The 23,583-nt window shown below is 37.5% G+C and overlaps 1 protein-coding gene across 3 annotated transcripts in view; it reads left to right on the plus strand.

The window, feature by feature from the left end:
* Nucleotides 1-23,583, plus strand: part of SHPRH (SNF2 histone linker PHD RING helicase) — a 48,429-nt gene that overhangs the window by 2,630 nt on the left and 22,216 nt on the right. For all 3 annotated transcript variants that reach the window (XM_009092774.4, XM_050973006.1, XM_050973005.1), the window contains exons 2-14: nt 264-933; nt 1,347-1,476; nt 7,344-7,562; nt 7,882-7,960; nt 8,747-8,897; nt 10,190-10,295; nt 10,770-11,026; nt 12,315-13,007; nt 15,456-15,707; nt 16,493-16,571; nt 18,485-18,648; nt 18,738-18,994; nt 21,772-21,893. In XM_009092774.4, the coding sequence (XP_009091022.3) occupies nt 295-933; nt 1,347-1,476; nt 7,344-7,562; nt 7,882-7,960; nt 8,747-8,897; nt 10,190-10,295; nt 10,770-11,026; nt 12,315-13,007; nt 15,456-15,707; nt 16,493-16,571; nt 18,485-18,648; nt 18,738-18,994; nt 21,772-21,893 (3,148 nt within the window). In that variant the 5' untranslated portion in view covers nt 264-294. The remainder of the gene's footprint in view (nt 1-263; nt 934-1,346; nt 1,477-7,343; nt 7,563-7,881; nt 7,961-8,746; nt 8,898-10,189; nt 10,296-10,769; nt 11,027-12,314; nt 13,008-15,455; nt 15,708-16,492; nt 16,572-18,484; nt 18,649-18,737; nt 18,995-21,771; nt 21,894-23,583) is intronic.

Genomic DNA, 23,583 nt, shown 5'->3' on the forward strand with positions numbered 1-23,583 from the left:
GAGGAAGAGCTCTGAAATGAAGCAGTCTTGTTGATCTTTGTCTGTAGCTGTCTGGCAAATTTGTAAGATCTAGTACGAGACCATGCTTCATGTCCAGCTTCATGTGATGGCACAGGAATAGGAGGCCCTCTAAAGCTAATACTTCTGAACAGTTTGAGTGCATATTGCGTATATTTGTGTCCCAGAATTTTGCACAGTGAAATTCTAGTGTGGCCATTTGATTTTGTAATGCCTGTTGTTGACTGATTTACTTCACCTTGCAGATACTGAAAGCACCGTCGAGAAAACGGCAAAATGAGCAGTCGTCGGAAACGTGCACCTCCGTCCAAAGTGGATGAGGAGAAGAAGAAAAAGCTCTGCTGGAATATGCATGAAGACCGGGGAAATGAGATGGTGGCGTTGGATGATGAAGTAACTAATGAGGACCATATTCCAGTTCCAAGCACTTCTGCATCCTTCATTGTTATAAACGATGATAGCACTGATGATGATCTTCTACAGAAAGAAGGCAGTGGCTCAAAATCTGTTAAGTTTTTGACAGTTAACGATGAAGAAGACTCTTATTCCACCTTGACTCCTGTGTCTGTACAGCTAAATATTATAGTCTTGCCATACCCTGCAGATAGGTCCTGGAAGGCTTTGTTGGGAGAATTTGCTCTTCGTCTGCCTTCTGAGCAAATTCTAACTGATGAATTCCGTGACAGGAGCTTTACTTTAATGAGAGGAGACTCTGATGATGAGCTACAGGTCTGTGTTCATGAAAGAAGTGAAGAAGAGCACAGTAATGAAACAAAAGAATACCTGGGCACTTATGAACAACGTATTCTGGTGGAAGCAACTTTAAGTGGTGAAATACTGGAAGGTTTGAGATGGTTGCAAAAGAAGAAGATAATTGGACTTTATCAAAGACCTGGAGAGGCTCAGGCTTTAAAGGTATGTATTCATTATACTTGTTTTGCATTTTGGAAGTTCTTTTTTTTTTGTTTGAAATATAAAATAAAAACATCTGAACAAAGTCTGGCAGCTACTTTGTATTTATAATGTGATGAAAATATTTCATTTCTACATGCTTTTGTAATGTTTTCAGTGTGTTTTTTCCTATAAATATATTTTTATTTTTTTCACCATTACCAGTGTATTACCTGAAGGAATCGTAGAAGATTTTAGTTGTGTTTCCTCTACATGGTGTTTTTAGTAGATTTATTATATTTGTCTGTACCAGCTAATTTTCAAACTACTGTTATTATTTTTGTGCTCTTCTGTTTATAATATTCTTGTCAATTAAATTAAATTGTTAATTTAATTTAATTGTTAATTAAATTGTTAACTGTACAACCTTTTCACAGGTTGGAATTTACCTTCTTGAAGCTGGGCTAAGTAAACCAGAATTTCTCAGTGACGGAGGTGGAAGACCCAAAAAAGCTAATCAGATTATTCAAAAACTCATGGAAAAGTTCTACAGTTTTTTAATTCCAGGTAATGCAATAAAGTTGATTGTTGAAGAAAGAAACAGTTTTGTCTTCTGTAGTAGTTGTAAATGTAAGGGAAAGTAGTAGTTATTCCTGCCATCTAGAGCAACTCTTCTTTTCCAGGCAGCCTTATTAGGTAATTCACCCAATACTATTATATGGCAATTAATCATATATACTTATTTTTTTATGCTGAAATCAGAGGTGATAATTTTTCTCTACAGGTACTGAAGCACAGAGATGTTTTGAGTCCTTACTTTTTTGGAAGTAAATACTGTTTTCACTGTTTCTTGGGGGTAGTTTGAACAGATCTACAGTATCTTCTCCGAATCATACAGGAACAATGTAAAAGAACCACAAATTAAATTTGGAAAACTTGTTCCCAGGTTGGGGCCTATCACACAACTGCAGCAATAGATTTCTGTTTGGTTTATATTGTAAAGTAGTTACAATGTAAAATACTACAAAATGCAGCTTTATGACAGTTTTGAGAATATACCATTGCAGATTGAGAAACATCGGCCTCCCTATCATTTTAGAATTAAAGGTATGTTTGTCAGATTACCATTACTAGTAATACAGATTTATAGGGTGATAAACAATGCCTTTTATGTTGTGATGTCTTAGCCAACTTGTGGAGAAAACAAACAAACTACCCAACCCACCTTTGTCTTGTTCCTGAGTGTAGAGTTGATTCAAAATTTTGACTGAAAACTGATTCAGTGACTGTAGTATACAGGGTTTGTGTTGTGGCAAAAGCTTAGCACCCACCCCAAACAGGAGTGCACTTATTTAGAAGAGGCAGAGTTGTATAAAAATCAGGCAGCTCAGGCTAAAGAGAAGCTAAAAGGAAGCACTAACAGAATAAAATCTGAACATCCTTACCTGCTGCGAAGAACAAACATGAAGAATGGCTTGAGCTCTACCAAGGGATGGGCCAATATAACTCAGTAAGTGGGGAGGGTACTGCAGATAAGAAATCATCCTTCCAAATACTGAAGTCCAGCTGACACAAATATGCCAGTTTAGGTTTGAAAGCATGACAAATCAGATCCAAGAAGAGGTCTGAAGAATAAATAGTTTGAGATCTAGAAATGAGTAGTAGTGGTTTAAAATCCATTTGGAGAAATGCATTATCATAAATGCATTAGAAGCAGAATAGTTGCCAGAGAATTCATAGACTTGAGATGTTTAAGGCATATTAACTTGAGATATTTAAGGCATATGAAAGAGTGCTGAAATAAAAGTAATGCTATAGCAGAAAGCAGAATTTTCTTCTCTACATATCTTCTCATTGTGGAAGAGTTGGGGAAAGAGATTGTGAAGAAAATTACTAGTGACTTACTTTAAGGTCCATACTAATTTTCTGCTGGAACCTGGGATATTTGTCTTCAGTACACTAAAGGATGTGTTTGTAGGGACTACCTGGTTCAGTGTAGCTTACAGGTGTAGAGGCACTTTCTGAAAGGGAAGACATGCCCTTCAAAGTTTCTGGGGCAAGAATGTGGTCCTGAGAAGTTGAGTTGTCATGCCTTAACTTTTCAGAAGCCATGCAAGCAGCTCAGGTTCATAAAGGAGCTGTGTTGCCAGCTGGTAAAGATTTGGACTGTTTTTGAGCATGTACATTTTTATGTGCTGTAAAATAATAATAGAGTCTTGATTTCACACCAGTGAATGCCATGTAAGTGATGAAGTAAAATATCTGGCACAGAGAACAGAAATAAATGATTGCAAGTCACCAGTCAAGCCATACAAAGGCATGTGCAGCTTAATGTATTACTAATGCTTTGAGAAAAAGAATGGTTGGTGAAATGGTATCAGCAATGTTTAAATGTATTATTCAGCATAACAGAGATGAAGAAGAGCTGAAAGCTTGCAAGCAGACTAGACCATGGAGTTTCAGTAATAATTCAATAGATTAATAGAAAGCAATGCAGAAGCAAAAAATTATGGCCTTTTTGCTAACTGTTGCAAGCAGGGTTGCAGTTCAGTAGGTAGGTGTATAGCTCAGTAAATGCATCAATTTAATGTTCAGGATTAGGAAACTAAATCAATAGTAAAGAATTATCCTAAAAGTGTTAGAGAGCAAAACATGATCACTAAACCCCTGTGTAACTCCATAGTGTGCATTATGCTCTGCGCTGAATTCAGAAAAAGCATGTCACAGAGATGAAAAATATTTGTGAAGGAGGATCCAACCCCAGGTGATTATGCACTGTGAAATTAGTTTCATTTCCTAACAGTTTTTGAGCACAAACTTACTGATGTGGCATAAAATAATATAGCCTTGATCTTGTTCTGATTAATGCATTTCTCTTAAGTGTTTCTTACAACTTATTTTAAATTCCACCCATTTTTAAACAGGATCAGTTAAGGTTTTGTGAAATTACACTTCTAAGTATATATTTTAACATTTATCAATATCCATCTAAAGTGAAATCTATACAATAACATTCCAAGATGAAGCTTCTTGTTCCCCCCACTGATGAACAAATTCTCATACTGACGGGGTTTTGCTCAAGGATTTACATAAATAACGGATATAACCTCTCTACTGCTACATTTAATTTTAATATATTTTTCCTCACTCTACCCAGTTAATTCTCTTAATATCCTTCTAGATGGTTTTGAGACCTTGTGGCAGGAAGTTTGTCTGTGTTATGGCAAGAATAGCATAGGTGCATTAAGTAATCTGAAAAAAACCTGATGTTTAATATGGAATCATTGAATCATTTAGGTTTTAACCCAGCACTGCCAAGTCAATCACTCCACCATGTCCCTAAGTGCCACATTTACATGTCTTTTTAATATTTCCAGTGATGGTGACTCAACCACTTCCCTGGGCAGCCTGTTCTTATGCTTGACAACCCTTTATGGGAAGAAATTTTTCCCTGTTACCCAACCTAACCTTCCCCTGGTGCAACTTGAGGACATTTCTTCTTAGGAGAAGAGACCAACCCCCACCTCACTATGACCTAGTTGTAGAGAGGACTAAGGTCTCCTCCTCATCTGCTTTTCATCCAAATAACCCCAACTCCCTCAACTGTTCCTAATAAGATCCATTACGAACTTTATTGCTCTGCTCTGGATGTGCTCCACCACTTCCATGTCTTTCTTGTCATGTAGTGAGGGACCCAAAATTTAATACAGTAAACTCACAACGTTGTAATCCTGAACTGCCAGCCCTTTCTTCCAAAGGTCATAAACTCTGTTTTCCCTGGGTGTCAGCCAAATCTGCCTGCTCAGGCAGATGTTTTCTGCCATCTTACCTTTTCATCATATACCATTTACCCTCAGTTTTCTGAAGAAGAATAAATTCTTTGCACAAAGATGGTTTTGGTGTTTGTTTACTAACTACCATATGTGAGGCAACAAGTTTTCCGTTAATCTAAGCTGTTTTCATTAGTGCAGATATTGTTATACTGCAGTCTGGAGAAGGAAAGATCCTACTGCAGATGTAGTAGCAGAACTGTAGTTCAGTCATTGAAGGAATTAAATAGAGTACTTGAAAAGCATCAGAGAAACCAAATTTTTAGATAGTACAATGCCATCTGTTTCTCAGATGTAAAAAAGATTAAGATGAGACCTCTGTAACTGAATTACATTTTGAAATGGTTGAAAGCATAATTAAATATTCACTGTTTAATAAGTAACTGAGAGAGATAAACTTCCCTAGCATCCTTTTCAAAATCCCCATGGTATGTAGAACCATTTAATATTGAAAAAGAAATCTGAAAGAATGAACAAAACAAGAAAGGTGTGTACAAAAAAAAAAATCCAGTTGCATTAAAAAAAATTTTGCTTTAAATTATATTGGAGTCTTTGCTCTCGTGTAAAATTCTGGATACACTTAGTTTATGTAGAAGTCAATGTAGCGTGCTTAAACATGTGAGATTAGAAGACTGTTATTTTAGTGAGTATAATGATAGGTGTCATTATATATCAAATTCTTTGATCAAAGTTATACTTTGCAAATACTCTAATTTTCTGTTCTTTTCCTAAAGTGAGGGGTATGTGTTAAAAGATCCATTTGAATGGTTTCTTTAATATAAAAAGCTGAATTCTTTCTTGGTGCTTTTTATTTGGCTGGATCATTAATAACCCTACATGTGCACTCTGATTGCCTTCTTTACACTACAAGTCATATATATAGTTTTCATGAATATGTAGAAGCTTAATGTCTTTCAGTATTCTCATTTCCCTTGACAAGCTCTGGGATCATTCCTTTGATTTAGAAGAATAGGGGAAGGCACTGATGGCTGCCATTTATAGGTGTATAATTTCCTCCTTTTGTTTTGGAAATCATTCATCACCTTCACCACCCATTTGAATGAAAGAAAGCTTTTGCTTTTCAGGAAAGAGAGTCCTAATACCAGCTTCTGAACCTTGTGATAAGATTAAGCTTTTTTGGTTTTTCCCAGATACATCTCTTCCTTGTTAGCCCGAGGCATCAGAATCAAAATCTGATTTAAGTGTGCTAGCTGTTTGCTGCTTTATTAAAATGTTAAATATACTTTACGGTCACTTCCTACCGCAAACGATAGCCTTGACTTGCTTCCAGTTTTGGTGCTGGGTTTTTTGTTTGTTTGTTTGTTTGTTTGTTTGTTTGTTTGTTTGTTTGTTTGTTTGTTTTTTAAAAAAAACTTCTTCAGGGTGAGTTTATCTCCAATGCTAGCTGGGGTTAGAACTGGTCTGTATTTTTTTGATACTGATGTTTTAATTTTATGCCTAAAACACTGTTAAAACTTGGCCTGCAAGTTTTCATTCTCTCATATCTGTTTTCTAGAATGCCAACCCTTGAATTTTTTATGAATTTTTGTTCTACATTGTTTAAGTTCTGTGTATGCCCATATATCCAAATTATGTGAAAAATATGTAAGCACAAGGCCTTCTTTCTTAGAGGGTAGAAAAGAAGGGTCTGCCTTCTGTCACAAAGGGCGAGGTGGGTTTTTAATTTTGAAAGTATGCCTTGTCTGAAGTTTTGCAGTGATGCAAGTGGTGAGAGTTATATTTTGTCCTGCTGCTACAATTTTCTTAGCCAGATGAATAAGTTAAGGTTAACTTTTCTCATCTCAATAAGGTCATTTATTAATATTTAAATCAGAAGCATGAGATAATCGTGATTCTGTAACAACTGGAATTTTTTAGTGGAAGGTCTTCATTAAATAAATAAGATCTGGTCATTCTATACCTAAATTCTAAAGAAAGAGCTTTGATGATTATGTATAAATCTCTGCTCACCATAGCATGTTAACTTTTAGGTGTCCTGATTCCGGTTGGGGCAGAGTTAGTTTTCTTCTTAGTAGCTGATGAGTGCCGTGTGTTTGGGTTCACTGTGACAATAATGTTTGTAATGCAGTGATTTCTTACTTGCTGAGTGGTGCTTGCCCCAAGTCAAGGACTTTTCAGTCCTTGTTCTGCAGGTGCACAAGAAGGGAGGGAGCATTGCCAGGACAGCCAAAGGGATATTCCACACCACAGAACAACATCCTCAGTTTATAAACTAGTGGGAGTTGGCTGGGAGCTACCAGTTGCCACCTGGGGATGGGCTGGGAATTGATCAGTGAGAGGTGAGAAATTGTATTGTGCATCACTTGTTTCTTGGGTTCTTTTAATCTCTCTTTTTTTCTTTTCATTGCTATTACTGTGATTGTTACTGTTGTTATTGTTGCAATGTTTTTCTTTATTTCAGTTATTAAACTGCTCATTGTTTGCTACTGCTGCTAGCTGAGTCAGATGCAGTCATGGGCATATGTTTAAATGACACTTTGCTTATTTTCATGTGTGTAAACTAAATATGTTGCTGCAAAATTTACTGAAATGTTGTCCCAAGTTGATTGATGATGTGTGTCTTGAATTATTTGGTGTATGCAGACGAGCTGGAGGAAGATGAAGAAGAATCTGACACGGAACTAGAGCGACAAAATATTGAAGAGCTTTATGACTTCGTACGGCACACCCATCAGCAGGATATCCAATTACTGAGAAAGGATGTGCAGCATCCTGCATTAATTCCCATTCTGAGGCCATACCAAAGTGAGGCTGTGAACTGGATGCTTCACCGAGAGAACCACACAAGTACTCCAAGTAGTGGCAAGTATATCGATCTGAAAAACTTGCATAATTGTGGAAAGTGTAATTGCATTGTCAGCAGTAATGTTTCCTTGCTGTTTGATTAGAAGTTTTGAGTTATTTCATTAGTATTTTCATAAAAGTTGTTGTTTGGGTCATACGCTAAATGATAAGCTAGGTTTTGCTGAACAGCAGTAGATGTATCATGTTGGTCATGAAGCTCTGTGGAGGTGGACTTCAGCTTTTTTTCACTTAATATCACCAAAAGGCTGAATAATTATAAGGAGTGTGCTGTTAATAGAGAAACTTCATCACAGTAACGTGAACACTTTCTCCATAGAAAATGCACTGCACTTCTTATGGCGGGAGGTGATCACTCTGGATGGAATAAAGATCTACTATAATCCATTTACTGGCTGGTACGTTTTTGTAGTTACTCTTTCTGAGGACACCTCAGGGTTGTACTTTGTGAAATCCATGTTGGTGGCTTTATCCTGCAGGATATAAGATATTCCATAACTTGTTTTTCAGTTAGCAACTAAAGATTTAGAACGGTGATATCTTTAATTTGAAAAAAAGAACAAACTCGAATATGTAATGCACAGATAAATATGTAGATCTGAAGTTGAAGATGTAATTATTAAAGCTTTTCTTAAAAAAAGTCAATAATTTAGTGGCTTAATATTAACTTTTTTTAATTTGGAGTATTGGAGGCTTTGATCTTCTGATCCACTGTTTTCAAAGTCCAAGGGAAGGCAGCAGTATAAAGCTTTTTATTAATGCTAGGTATTGCATTACTAAGCCTGTTTCTCTTTTCTCATTAACTTGGTCAGAATAGAATCTTTTGATTGCTAGTTTGCTTTTTATTTTTCCCTATGTAACTTCTAGATCTTTTTCACATGTGAATATAAAACTATTTCATATTTATTGAGATTAATGCTATGATACGCTAAGGTTAGCAAGGCAAGGCTTATTAGGAGGTTAAAAGATGCTAAAAATTTTGGCATGCATATTTGTCTTGGTCAGGTTCATACACCCAAAAAGCTTGCTAGTTTTTGTTAATATCATCTTAACTAATAAAAGATAACACCTCACCTTACAAACTTTGCCTTGCTGAAGCTATGCTGTGTGTCCCTGAATGCACCCTTCTCTGTCACAACATTCTGTAGTAACTGACTTTCACTGGGAATGTACTTGAATTTTAGCATTATCCGTGAGTATCCAACTGCTGGACCCCAGTGGCCTGGAGGTATTTTGGCAGATGAAATGGGTCTTGGAAAAACAGTAGAAGTGTTGGCTCTTATTCTGAATCATACTGGACCAGAGATTAAACAAGATGATTTGACGTTACCTGAGGTAAGGAAACCAGGTTGAGTGTTTTTATTAAGAAAATGCTTTTCAGAATGAATGCAAGTACACTTTTTATTGCTTTAGAAGTCCATATTTAAAGCTCTGTTACTGTGAAAGTTTTTCCCTTGGTAGGACATGATACTTAGCAGCATAAATGGTGGAACAGTTTGCATGAGAAGCTGTTGATCCTTTGCCATTGTTCAATGGTTTTATCAGGCAATTGTGCTGTTAATATAGTTTGGACAGGCTTCAGGAATGTATAAATAATTTAATTTAGTTTACTATGTTGGAGGTCATTCTCCTTCACTTCATTGTATTGATGGATGTGAAACATCCATTAGACACATGTTCTTTGCTAAAATAGGGACGGTTTACATTCTGAATAAAGATTTCTGCTCTCTCTCTGTTTCATATAATAAATGAGCTTATCTAGCAACAGTTTTCCATCTTTTCACTTTCCTCATCATGCATACTGTGAAAACTTGGCACATCCACTAAACCCAAAAATTTTTTCTGAAGGGAAAGGACCATTATTTTTAAGTAAACTCTTACCACTTCGTGAGTTTCATCCCTTGGAAATCCTGGCATCCAGTTTCATTGCACATTTATCATAGTGATCTCCTGCCTGCTTGTCAGTTTATCAGTTAAAAGGACTCAATTCATGAGAGAGAGTAAGATGATTCTTAAATATATAAGAGGGTCAGCACCTAGTAGTGCAAACAGAGGAGTATAAGCACTAAAGTGCCTGGACACCAACTGATAACAATAGGTAGAGACCAGAGCTTTTGGAGGGCTGGAGTTATTGAAACTCTTTCATGATGTAAGTAGTTGGGACAGACATCAGCTAAAATATTACTCTAATAATAGAGTAAAATTTTGGGAGGCAATCCCTAAAAGGAGAAACATACTTTTTATACAGCTGACTAGGGGTCTTCCTCTATATTGCTTACTTCCTTTTGTGTTTCTAGCTATATATTAAATATATATTTTCCTCCCCCATCAGGAACCTAGATCACTTATATCTGTAGATTCCTGCAACTTAATGCTAAAGCAGTGGAGGACCCAAGAGGCTTTCAGAGCTGCTCTTTGTGTTTCAGTTAGGGTGCTGAATCCTGTTTGCCAAGAAATTGAACTGCATGATGTGTCACTCTGTACATTAAAAAAGAGCTATCTGAGCAAATTGGTGAGATCATATTTGTAGCAGCTCATGCTTACTTTCAAATATGAGGAGATTAATGAAGGTCAGAGGGACTGTCAAGATACATGAGCTAATAACTATTTAATGTTGTCTGCATTAGGGTAAGCTTGTGAACTTCTTTGTTCCACCTCAACCTTTAGAGGGAAATAAAAAGAAAAAACCAAAGGAAATGGAGCCTAAATTAAAGGAAAAAATACAGTATCCCAGTAAGTATTTCTGATGAGTTTTAAAATACAGTTTGCTTTTAGCGTTATATTGGCCACTGACTATGAGTTCAAGGCTATTCTTGACTTCTTCAGACTGAAGTTTTTCTTTTGCTGAGCTCTGTCATGTAGGACTGCATGCTACAAACTAGTGATCCACAGTTAAAAGTAAAGCTACTAACTCAGAGCTCTGCTACAGAGCTCCATCCAACTAGAGGTCTTTGTAAAGAGTTTATGCTATAAATGAAATAAGCTGTCTTTTTTTATGCCTCAGTAAGAAAATTGAGTGATTTATTTCTATTGCTATCCAATGTTGTTTTAGAATCACTGCAAAACAGCAATCTGTAGAGCTGCATCAAGTAAAAGCTTGTCAAAACTGCTGCCTATCTGCATTTTTTAGATGAATGCTGTGTTTAGAGTTCCCTTAATACACATTCCACGAGGTAACTTAATTTTTTGTTTTGACTCTTCATACAGGCTTACGAGTAATGATATTAGCAGCTGTAAAGGAAATGAATGTGAAGAAAGGAGCTTCCATAATTGCAATATTTAAGTACATCAGTTCTATATATAGGTACGACACGCAAAGAAATAGACGGCTTCTCAAAAGAACTCTAGAAAAACTAATTGCAGAACAGGTGGTAGAACAAGTTAAAGGACATGGTCTGGCTGGGTCTTTCAAGCTGGGAAAGAATTACAAGGAACAGAAGAAGCGAGAAAGAGCCAAAGAGCAGGTAAAACATGCTGCTGTAGTTCCTTCAAAAAATGTTGCAAAGACTGTTCTTTTTTCCTGCCAATTGCATGCTACTTTCAGCTGTACTGTCTATGTACACTAGTTCAGTGACACTGATTAAAAATGAAGAAAACTAGCAATTGCTTTGACACTCGTAAATAAAGAAGCAGAATTCATAAGTAAATAAAATTTGGGGCTAAAATATTAACTACATCTGTCATAAGTCTTCAAAATAGTGTTACTGGGAGTTGTATTGTTCTTACTATGAAGTTGTTTTTTAAACACTGGTAAACATTAAGCAAATCCTCAAATTGGAAATTGATGTAAACCCTTAATAACTATGTACTGATATGTTTTTATGTTCATTTAAAAAAAGGGTGAGGAGAAAGTTGTTTGGGTTGGAAGGGACTTAAAAACTCATCTAATTCCAAACCCCCTTACTGTGGGGACAGCTTCCTCTAGACCAGGTTTCTCAAAGCCCCATCCAACTGGCCTTGAACACTTCCAGGGCTGGGACATCATTGTCTCTGGGCAACCTGTTCCAGTGTCTCACCACCTCACAGTGAAGAATTTCCTCCTAATATGTAAATAGTACATGGTCTATTAAATAGTAATAGTAAATAGTCTCTTATAAGCTTCTCATAGCCTTTGATCAGGTACTGGAAGGCCATAATTTAGCCTGAAGCCTTCCCTTCTCCAGGCTGAACAATTCCAACTCTCATAGCCTTTCCTTGCAGGGGAGGTGCTCTAGCCCTCTGATCATCTTCATGGCCCTCCTCTGGACTTACTCCAACAGGTCCACATCCTCCTAATATAAGGAGGGGTTCCAAAGCTGGATTGCAGTACTCCAGGTGGGGTCTCACAAGAATGGATAGGCAGGATCCCCTCCCTGGGATCCTGCTGCCCATGCTGCTTTGGATACCATCCAGGACACAATTGTCTTTCCGGGCTGCAAGTGCACATTGCTGCGTCGTGTCCAGCCTCTTACCCACCAGTACTCCCAAATCCTTCTCAGCAGGGCTGCTTTCAATCTATTCATCCAGCCTATGTGCAGCACCTTGCACTTGGTCTTGTTAAGCTGCATGAGATTCCCTCTGGATGGCATCCCATCCTTCAGGTGTGTCAGCTGTACTGCTCAATTTGGTGTCATCTGCAAATATGCTGAGGGTGCACACAATCTCTCTGGCTATGTCATTAATGAAGACATTAAGTAGCACTGGTAGCTGTTAAATGTCACTGGGCAAGTCAGAATGTAAAGTCTGACATTCTTGGTTAATTTTATTTTGTAGGTAGCAAGGACTTCAGAAAACACTCAGAAGCAATTGATTGATGCTAAAGCTCAAACCAAAGAATCAAGAAACAGTGACGAAACATCTGAAAATGCCTTTAAAACTGCTTCACATGAGAACATCGCCATGGAAGAACACGATTATTGTACAACTAGTAAAAATAACAGGAAATCTGAAGCAGATCATGAGAACTCTGTAGAAGAGAAAAATGTTAAGCAAGAAACTGTGGTCCCAAAATCTCCTGATTTTAATGGCAACCTCCTTGTCTCCAGTGACATGAGCAGTCATGCTGATATTGATGTTTCTAAAACTACACCTGTTATCCAGCAGGAAATCCCAAAGGTCCAGTCCTCACATTCCCAAGAACATGCTGGCAGTAGCGTACAACATACCAGTTCTGTATTTCCATTTAATACCTCTGAATATCGTTTTGAATGCATCTGTGGTGAGCTTGGATTGGCTGACTACAAAGCTCGTGTGCAGTGCCTGAAATGTTACCTGTGGCAGCATGCAGAATGTGTAAACTACAAAGAGGAGAACCTGAAGAGCAGGCCCTTCTACTGTCCCCATTGCCTTGTGGCAATGAAACCAGTTCCCACAGGAGCGACTCTGATAATTTCTCCGAGTTCTATTTGTCACCAGTGGGTAGATGAGATCAACAGGCATGTAAGATCGTCATCTCTTCGAGTTCTGGTAAGATTATAGAGCTTCCTATTCTGGAGAGTTATTTTATCAAGGCTCAGGGCTTGCATCACTCCAAGTTCAGAAGTATTTGTCCTCTCTGCCAGGGCTCTACATTTCTTGCTGCTAGACCAGTGCTTTGGCATTATGTGGTGCATGGATGTCTCAGAAAGACAGTCTGCAATTAGTTCTTTTTTTTTTTCTGTTTTAGTTGGTCACTGGGAGATAAACTAGTGGACTAGATTGTATAGCAGCTGAAAGCAAATTTTTGTACGGTTTCAACAACATTTGTTTTCTGAGAGGGAAGGCTGTTTGAAAGATTACCAAGGAACTTAAAAAGGCTTATGGGTGTTTTGAGTGTTGTCTCACTGTAAACGTTCACTTAAGCAATTCTCAGACTGTTGCTCCTCCTTTTGTTCTAGATAAAAAAATGTTTCCATAGGTAAAGCCTGTAGTTTTGTATTTCTGGTTCTCAGGCATTGTAAAAGAAGTCTTTGGGTGCTGGTCTTTACTGGAAACAATACTGTTACAAGTTGTGTCTATAGCATCTACCAAATTTATTAGGATATTGGTTATTTAGAGACCATGTATTGTCCTTTTACTTGATTTCTAATAACCCTGTCACTAGAATAAATCTAATAATACTTAAGAGTAATAATCGCCATGCAGGTTTTTTAAAAATACCATTATCACAGTATTCAAGAGTCTTTTATTACCGATGCAGCCAGGTTTTGTCCTTCATATTTTTAGCAGTCAAGAACCTTTGTAATGATCAAGAGCTTTGAAAACCATTATTCACTTGTATTTTAAACAAAGTAGTAGCAGATTGATATAACTGTATTCAGAGATATATCCAGTACCTTTGGCTATTACACATAGTTGCCCAACATAAAAATGAATTCTAGGCCTCCAGTGCTATTTGTGTGAGTAGTCCAGTTAGACTTAATGCAGGAAATGTGTAAAACTCATGGTTTTTCTAGGGCCCAGTCCATGTTTAATACCAGCTTTAATGAAAATTAGCAGAAATAAATTTACATGGTGACAATAAAATAGTTTAAATACTGAATGTCAGTACTTTAAACAGTGTGACATCTTCCATTCTGCAAGATAATTTTCATTTTCTTTTAACAGCCAACTGTGTGACTTGTTTTCAGTGTTGCTTCAAAATGAAAATTCGGTGGTTTATTTTCTGTTAAGGTAAAATTAAAGTAATGGAGATGTTTCAAAGAATCAGTTTCCCATGTTAACAACTTTTGCATTGTATGTGACGTGCTTTTTACTCTTTAACTGCTTACAACCCTTAGGAAATTCTAATGGTTTTATGTAATAGAACAAGAAATTAAAATTTATCAGTAAGTCTTGCTTTGTAGTTATTGTCTTCCTGCTGCTGTGAAAACCAAAACTTGGTCAAGTTATAAATCTCCAGAAAATCTTCATGAGTACTTGAAGAAATCATTAGACTTTGGCAGCTGTTTGTTTCTTCTTGGTTGCTTCAGAGAGCATGCTCTTTTTGGTTAATTTGTTTCTTTTTTCTTCCCCTTCCAAGCTCCTCTTCTCTCTTTTGTTTCATGTGCAATGACCTGGGTTACTCTGTTGTCCCACTCTGGGGCTCAATAGTAAGAAATTATCTGCAGGTGTTTCTTTCAGTTGACAGAAATACTGTTGCCATATGCACAAATGTAGAGGAAGATTATTACCAGGAGAAAAAGTAGGGTTAAGAGTAAAATTAACCGTGAAATCATGTGCTGATCATCAAGGGGTAAAGAGCAGTTATTTTAACTTCTATAGGTTTCTAAAGGGATTTGGCTTAACATTATGAGGGAGATAAGAAAAGTACTTCTGGTAATAGAACAAATGTCAATATGGAGGGTTTCTGTTAGTGCACAGGGACTGTATTTTACTTCGGGTATTTTTTTTCATCTCTTAAATCTCTGTAGGTAAAACTTTACTCAGAGTGTAATTTCTGGTTTTTATATATATATTGATGCATATTTCTGTCTTTGCCTAATCATCCATTAAATTTTAGTGGGTAAAGTTTTCGGAAAAAGGTAATGATCTGCAGTAAAGGAGAGGAGAAGACCGAACATGTAACAGTAACTTGTATAATGTTGTTCCATACAACATTATGGAATACTTAATCTTCAAACAACTGTTATAACAAATAACTCTTATAGAAAATAATGAAGTCCTCTCTTCTTCAAAGGAGGAAATAAATGTTTTGCAAAGTCATAAAAAGTTAGACAAATTTTGCATCCATGACTCTATTGTATTTATTATTAGGTTACTTAGATGAATTTCCCACCATACTATTAGATGATTACAGATTTTATGAGTAGTTTCTTTTTATATGAGCAACAGTGCTAAAAGCTTGCACGTATTAAGCTGTGCTGATATGTTAGCACTTTTATCATTTTTACCTCCCTTCTTTGCTCTTGTACCGTTGCCTGTGGATCCCTGTAGGTGTATCAAGGCGTGAAGAAGCACGGCTTTTTGCAGCCGCACATGCTGGCAGAGCAGGAGGTGGTTATCACCACCTACGACGTCCTGCGCACCGAGCTGAACTACGTCGACATTCCCCACAGCAACAGCGAGGACGGGCGCCGCTTCAGGAACCAGAAGCGCTACATGGCCATCCCCAGCCCCTTGGTAGCAGTGGAGTGGTGGAGGATCTGCCTCGATGAAGCACAAATGGTTGAATGCACCACTGCAAAGGTATGACATTCCTGGTCATGCATTCATTTAACTTGAAAATGTTTGGACAAATTTATTGTAAATAGTAGAGTCCTTCCTTCCCCCCTCTTAACGTTCAGAGTATGCTCATGAAGTTTGTCCTTGTCCCTTGTTCTTCAGGAGGGAGTTTTCTGTTGGAGATAAATGGTTCTCCTGTTGGAATTTTGGCAGATTGTGAAGTATATCCAGCTCAAAAAATACTTAACATAATCTATACTGACAGTTTAAAGAACTAGGTCATCATGTTGTATATGGTGTTTGATAGTTTCAAACAAGACACTAGCCTTGTTCAGTGATGTGGTTCAGAGGCATAAATATGTCCTTTGGGTCTAGAAGCTAAAATAGTCAGCAGTCTGTCTGCAAACTCAGGGGATACAGTCTGCAGGGGGGATTATTTTAATTAGTCTTTGTCCAGTTTTTTAGCCCAACAGAGGAAAAATGCTACTTACATAATGCCTTACAGGCTTTAATGTCTAGAATTTTTTAAACATACAGTTTATTTTGCTGTTTGTTTGCCTTCTGTGAACCCTTAATTGCGCTTGATTGCTTGGAAGAGGACATGGCTTTTATCAGCTTTAAATTACCTTCTAAAAAGATCGAAAATTTTACATATGCTTTTATACTATATTGCAGCAATGCTGTTTCTAGGTCTAAGGGTACATTCTGAAAAGATGTTCAGACTTCTCAAAAATAAGATCCACGTGTTGTCAGACTGTGTTTCACTCTGTTTTTCCTTTCCCACCATTGGCTCTATGTTCTTTCACTAGGCTGCTGAGATGGCACTCCGTTTGAGTGGCATCAATCGCTGGTGTGTCAGTGGCACTCCTGTGCAGCGAGGATTAGAAGGTGAGATTTTATATAGCGGTGTAATCTCTGGGCTTTTATTATGCTGATAACTAGGTGGGGCTTTGAAGCAGTTAAAATGTCTGCTAGTTTTGTTCTGAGTTCACTAGATACTCTAACTTTGTAAGCCATAAACTTTAAGCATGATAATAAAGCCACCAATACATGTATCAATATAAAAATTGAAGACCTGAAATCTTTTTGTCTACCTGTTAGACAAATACTTTGGGGAGCAGAGAAGCTGTGTGTCTAATAGCTGACTCAAGTGTGTTCTTCAGTTTTCACTTAGTGGAGTGGATAAATATTAACCCTTCTCTATAGCAGATAGGCTGCTCTGGTTACAGAATCCTGTGAACTGTCAAATACAGCAAGCAAAGCTGTATTTGCTTTTTGCATAGCTCTGTATGAACTACTGTGGGCATCCATTGCCATGAATATAAATCCTAAAAATCATGCTAAAGCTTATGAAACTGTCTCCAGTCCTTATGTAAGGACTTCAAGAATTGAGATGTGTGGAGTAGGTAGCTGTATGTTAGCAGGTGACATTTATCTTGTCTTTTTTTTGTGTGGTGTTCAGTTTCTGTGGAGAGAGATAGAATAAAAGAAAGGGAGCTGACTTACTGCTTTGTCTCTCTGTGTTCTCTGATGGATTTTGGAATATATGGTACACATTGGGGCAATGTGTTTGGAAGAGGACGAATCAGTGTAAGCATTTGTGGACTGTTGTTTGGATACTAAGTTATAAAAAGCAATATTTCAGATAAATTCATAATGGAATTCTGAATTAAATTTATAAATATATGTAATAGTTGCGAGAATACAGCGTTAATAAAGCAAAGCTGCAGAAAGAAGTGATTGATTTTAGTGTCGTGATGAACTCCTTCAAGGCCCTGTGTGTGATAGTGTTGATTTAATACATATCTGAAATGTCATACAGTTCATAATACATGTTGACAGACTCTTAAGGCAGCCTGCCCCATCACTTCAGGGATGAAAACTGCTGACTCATTTCAATCTGTGCCACTGCTGCTGTAATGCAGTGGGATAGGAGCTCTAGGTAAACAATTGCTTCTTGCACAGAAGTGATTCCCAGGATTTTTCTTCCTCTGGTCTATGATGTATTTGGTGAATGTCTTGATGCTTTCAGCTGAATACTGAATTATGATAAAGCTAACAGAATAAGGAATGTAGCCACCAGATTTTCAAGAACTAGAAGATATCATCACATATCTCTGTTTCTACAGTATCCACATGCAGCATTTAAATGTGTGCTTCTGTATTTTTCCAGTAGGATTAAGACAGACGTTTAAAGTCAGTATGTCCTTAAATTTCATTCCAAAAAGTGACGGGTTTCTGAATTAGGCAGAATTAGCAAGATGTATTTTCTCAATTAGCAAGAAAACAACTGAAGTGTCTTTTGTTAATTTCTTATGCATTAGTAGAGAAGTGAAAATTCTTCTGAATTGCTGCCCCTTCTAGGATTGTGGGCAGCAGACAGTTGGTGCACAGCAGGCTCTGAAGTAATGATGCTGAGCAATATTGGTTTAGAAAAACCTGGCAAACCCAGTTAACCATATGCAATCATGTAATTTCTGCCTCTTGTCTCTGCTCTGAATAGGCTTAAATTCTTTGCTCTCTTCTGCAAAGCTTGAAATTATGAAAGTGTTTCACAAACAGCTAAGTTCTGTCAAGTTGTGTGGAAATCAAAAATGAGCTAAAGGAGAGAATGCCCACCTTCCACCACCCAGTCCCCTGCCTCAAATTAAATATTTTGCTGAGGGAGTGACTGGAAAACAAGTGCAAAAGATAAAGGCCAGAATGGAGATGGTTTATGCTTCATAGGCTTTGTATGACAGTTAATTTTTTTGAGACATATTGCAAAGTATTAAAACACAAACACTTTCTTTTCTTGGCAGATTTGTATGGATTAGTCCTTTTTCTTGGAGTTGATCCTTACTGGGTCAAGCATTGGTGGGACCAACTACTATATCGACCTTATTGCAGGAAAAATCCTCGGCCTCTTTACAGTCTAATTGCGAAGATTATGTGGAGATCAGCAAAGAAGGATGTGCTTGACCAAGTAAACCAAAGTTTTGAGTTTTAGAATTCCTGAACATCATTTATCAATAGTTTTATTTGCAAATTACTTACTTTATTTTTTAATTTCAGATTCAAATCCCCCCTCAGACAGAAAATATACATTGGCTTCACTTCTCTCCTGTGGAGAGACACTTCTATCATCGCCAGCACGAGGTGTGCTGCCAGGATGCATTGGCAAAACTCAGGAAGATTTCAGACTGGACTCTCAAGCTTAGCAGCCTCGATAGAAGGACTGTGACTTCTATTCTATACCCTTTGCTACGGCTCAGGCAGGCCTGCTGTCACCCACAAGCTGTTCGGGGAGAGTTCTTGCCACTACAGAAAAGGTGAATTTCTGTCATTTCTTAAATGGCCTACTTTATTCAAAGCAAAACTCTGATTGTCTCCAGCAGTGCAACTTCTTGTACAGTCCTAAAATAAGCCTAATTTAAGCTTCTTTAGTTTAACGTGTGATTATGGCATACCAGGATAATCTGACCTCAGAAGCTGTACAGGCACAGTGGGTTCATTAGTGTAATTCTTGTGTTAAAGAACATAGTACTGAAGGCATTTGATTCTCCAGTTGCATTCTAACCTTACTATGACTAGAGTGTTGCAGGTAACAGATTGTGTGAAACAAACCAGATTCTTTTTTTGTTTTAAAATAAGCCCACTGCTTTTTTTTTGTCTTGTACAAAGATCACATTCACAAATGAGAACAATGAAAGAATTGAATCAACAGAATGGAATAATTCTTTAGTTCAAAGAAAATGTTAACGTGAGGTTGCAGAATTTGTAAGTATAGATCCAAACTTGAAAGCTGTACAAATGCTCTTCTATTTGCATGCTTTCAAGATCATCTTGCCCCACAAGTGCTCTGCAAGTACCAGTTTGGTCTCAGCTTTTGTTAGAACAGAAAAGAGCATGTTGCCAGTCCTGTTGTGAAATGTAGCTGCTGCCTTTTCAGTCAGTTAGAAGGAGGTTGTGAAAGAGCAGGCTGTTTCAATTCCAGCCTCTCAGGGTGATGTCTATGTTTCTTTTTGAAGCTACAGGTAGGGAAGAACTTCAACTTTTACCACTGCCACTGTTATTGCTAGTGTTTCCTGTTCCATCCATTCAAATCAGTCACTTTCAATCCTTGTTACAAGTTTTGTGTCCTACTCCTTGCTCTTTGTTGTACAGGGCACCTGCAGTGCCTAAGAGCTGAAGCTGACTTTGCACCTACTTCAGCAGAGACCAATAGTTAGGCACTGCACTGTAGCACTTACTGTGGCAGTCTGCTAATGTAGAAGCAAGGGACTCAAACATAGGAGAAATCAATATTCTCACCCATCAAACAAGATTATTTGCATTAAAATGAGCCAGTGTAGTTTAAATAAAATATATGTAAACTGAGCAGAGTAGGGTGGGAACAGCTTCATACTATGTTGATTTTGGTGGAATGGTTGCACAATGACAGCTGCATAGTAACTGATGGAAAAGCCAGCAGTGAAAATTAAATCTTTCTTAAAATTGCGTGAAAAGAGAAAAGTCAATTCCCAGCACTGTTTACATACCTTTTTTTTTTGTGACCCAAACTTGACTGCAGCATTCTCAGTGGACATTCCCAGAATAGAGAGAAGATTTGGTTCCTGTCTTTGGTTATATGTAGGAGAATAATGAAGAAATTCTCTGCTAGGACCTTTGATGAATAAGAGAAATTACCTGAAATAAGAAGGTTGATGCTGAAGCATATAGATAAGAGACATTGTCCTAGATTAAAAACCTGAGTTTGGAGCATATTCTGTTCTGTGATAGATGACCTTTTTCTCCCACCTGTGTAGTGAAGGCACTAAATGAGATCTACTCAGGAAAAAAAAGTTCTCAAAAGAGATTTTTCTAGGTTCTCCTAATTTAACTGAGTAAAAACCCCTTCTCTTTGCCTAGTTGGTAGTCTCAGGCTGTGTATCAAATTATATATTTTATATGTACATCCTTCTGCTGTAACAGTTTTTCTTGGAACTGCTGATGGCTTTGAAAGTAAAAGGTAAGTAGCAATGGTGGAAGTATCAGTATATGTTATGTGTATTTACCATTTCCTTTGCAGAATTCAGTAATTATGAATAGTGATTATATTAATTTAAAGCTGATTCTGGTGTAAACCTGTACTACAAAACCAAGAATCGGTTTCTGCAACTGGAACAATGCAAGGAAGGTAAAATAAAGGCCTAGTGAAGGGCATCCTTCTAGCATAATTTGAGCCCAGTCAGTGCAAGAGTTCAGTACTCTGTTCCACAGTGCTGAACACCAAATAGTAAATGCTTCTCCTGAAGGTGAATGAGGCTGAGGAGCAGGGTTTCAGAGGAGGGGAGTGGTGTCTGGTCTAACAGCAGCAGTTGGGATTAGAAGCAGCCTTAGGTCAGCTGTTGTAGGCTGTTGCTATTGTTTACTCTCCTGTCTCTTCATATCAGTCCTCTGATTCTTTAACCTGTGGCTTTACTCCAAGGTACCCTTCAAGCTTCCTTCTTGCATCCTCCTCATTTCTATTCCCACTTCTCTCTTTTCTCTTCATTTCTGGTATTTTTATGTGATGATAATTCTCTTCTGGTAAAATTCCTCTCATAATCTGCAGATATGACAAATGTAGAAAAAGAAAGTTTAGAATGATTTTTGCAAGTCTTCTCTGTTCTCATTTCACACATTTTCTTCTTTACATTGACAATTCATGTGTTTTGTGTTTAGATTGGTAGCAGAGGGTAGAAGTGTAGTCTGTCATAGCTGTTTTCATCTGAACAGCTTTTTACAAAATGAGGTCTATTTTGCTTGTTTGCAGTTCACCACTAACAGAAGAAGAACAGTATTTTGCCCCATGAAGGATTATTCTACCAAGTTCAAATTTTCTTCTTGCTCCCTATTTCTTGGTGTTCCAGGAGATGGCAACCTCTGGACACACTCAAGTTAGGGTAAAGCTCTAGCAGGAAGAAAATCTGACAGCAAGAGGTTTTTTAATAAGTAAAGAAAACTCAAAAAAAACCCCAAAATGTTGGATGCATATAATGATCTACTATGCTGCTTAGCATGACCCTCTTACTTTTCTAGTACTGTGATTTTGTTTCAAATTCAAGCTATTTGGTCTCCTTTTCAGCACCATGACCATGGAGGAACTGTTGGCCTCTCTGCAAAAGAAATGTCGAACAGAGTGTGAAGAAGCTCACCGACAGTTGGTGTGCGCTCTTAATGGCTTAGCTGGTATCCACATCATTAAAGGTAAGACCAAAGGGCTGTAGCATATTCTTTACTCCTTTCAGCACAGGAGTAAAGGATATGCTCCATCTCTGTGTACTGGGAAGTTAAAAGAAGTCATACTTGTGTAATTGTACTTAACCTGCTTTTGTTTTATCAGTTCTGCTTTCTGGGCTTCCCTTGTGTCCCTGGCCATGCAAACTGCTATGCTGACTGCTAAGATTCCTTTTGCTGCTCCTACTAGACAGCTCTGTCAATGTCAATTTTGTCTGAATTACAAGGCAAAAAAAGCTTTGAATGAGAAACAAAATAATTATATGAATCTTGAGTGTCCCACAAAATAAAAATAAATTAAAATTACTCAATTATGATTGTGTAAAAATGCCACTCTTCAAAGTTCTTCTAAAGTTGACATGCTCTTTGAATTTTTCCAGCTCATGTCAAAGTCTTCCTTCAAAGAGAACAGGCAAACTGTCTTTTCTCTTACTTGCCTCACAGAAGGACAATATTCAGAATCTTTAATCTGTAGTTAGTGGGTTTGAAATACTTTGTTACAATTGAAGCATGGAGATAAGTGTTTCTGATACAGTGAAGTGCTTAAAAAGAGTTACATACAGATGTAATGCTTCTACAATGCAGTAGTAGCAAAACTTATGGTTGGCCTATTTTGAAAACCAGATTGATAAAAATTTTGTCTGATGAGAAACAAAAGCAGGACAAAAGAGGCAGAGTTCTGGTCTGTAACTCCTTCCCCAATATTACCCTTACACTCAGTCTTATTTATCAGGAAGGGGGAAGCATACTTTACATAAAAGTGAGGCTGTGAATTTAATCTTAGTATAATTGAAAACTTATAGGTCTATTATTAGTCCAAATTTATTGCTACAGGCAAAGAAAAGAGTAACAATTGCACTTACTTGTTTCTACTTGTCCTGCTTTTCTGCTCACCTTTCTACTAAGGCTCATCTGGACCCTGAGGTCAATGGTTTGGTAGATGTGGTGGCAGTGCAATTGCCAGTTGCCACTGCCTTCATCAGCAGGAATAAGATATTTGTGTTGATGGTTTCTTCCTCACACAAGAGTCCAGTGAGGGTCATTTTTATGTTTGCTAGCATGTTTGCATCTTTCTCTTTCTTCATTGGTCAGCAGCTCCATGAAAACGCCGAATTTAGTGGACATGATGCCTTTTATGAATGTTACATACTCTTTCTTTGTTCTCTTTGTTGCCCCTAAAACCAGTTTTGTCCAGCTCTAAGTCTGCATTTCTTTGACTGTGGGTGAGTTGTTTATAGCCATGGCTTTCTTATTCACTGCCAAGCCTGTGCACCATCTCTTAGCATCCCATGGCTTTATTCTACACTGCATCCTGTATCTTTACTTGTCAATAGCCTCTGCTGTTGTTACTAGGCCTGTATTTCCCTACACTACATCATTGTGGTAGTTGTAAATATCTCATTCTACATGGAATAACTGCTTGTTACTGCTGTCTATATAAAGCTGTGTTTGTACCACACAAAGATAAACAAAAGTTTAAAAATTTACTAAAAATTAGCCATAGACACCTAGTGAATTACAGAAATTGCTATCACAGCTAAGCCAAGTAAAAGGTTTAGGCAGGTGAAGAAAAATTCAAGGGCAGCCTGACAAGCTTCTAATTAGCAAATTCAGCACCAAGCTTTTGGCCAGTTTTTAGTAATTGCAATCCTATACGGTA

Source organism: Serinus canaria, chromosome 3 (genome assembly GCF_022539315.1).
Source record: "Serinus canaria isolate serCan28SL12 chromosome 3, serCan2020, whole genome shotgun sequence".
Lineage (NCBI taxonomy): Eukaryota > Metazoa > Chordata > Aves > Passeriformes > Fringillidae > Serinus > Serinus canaria.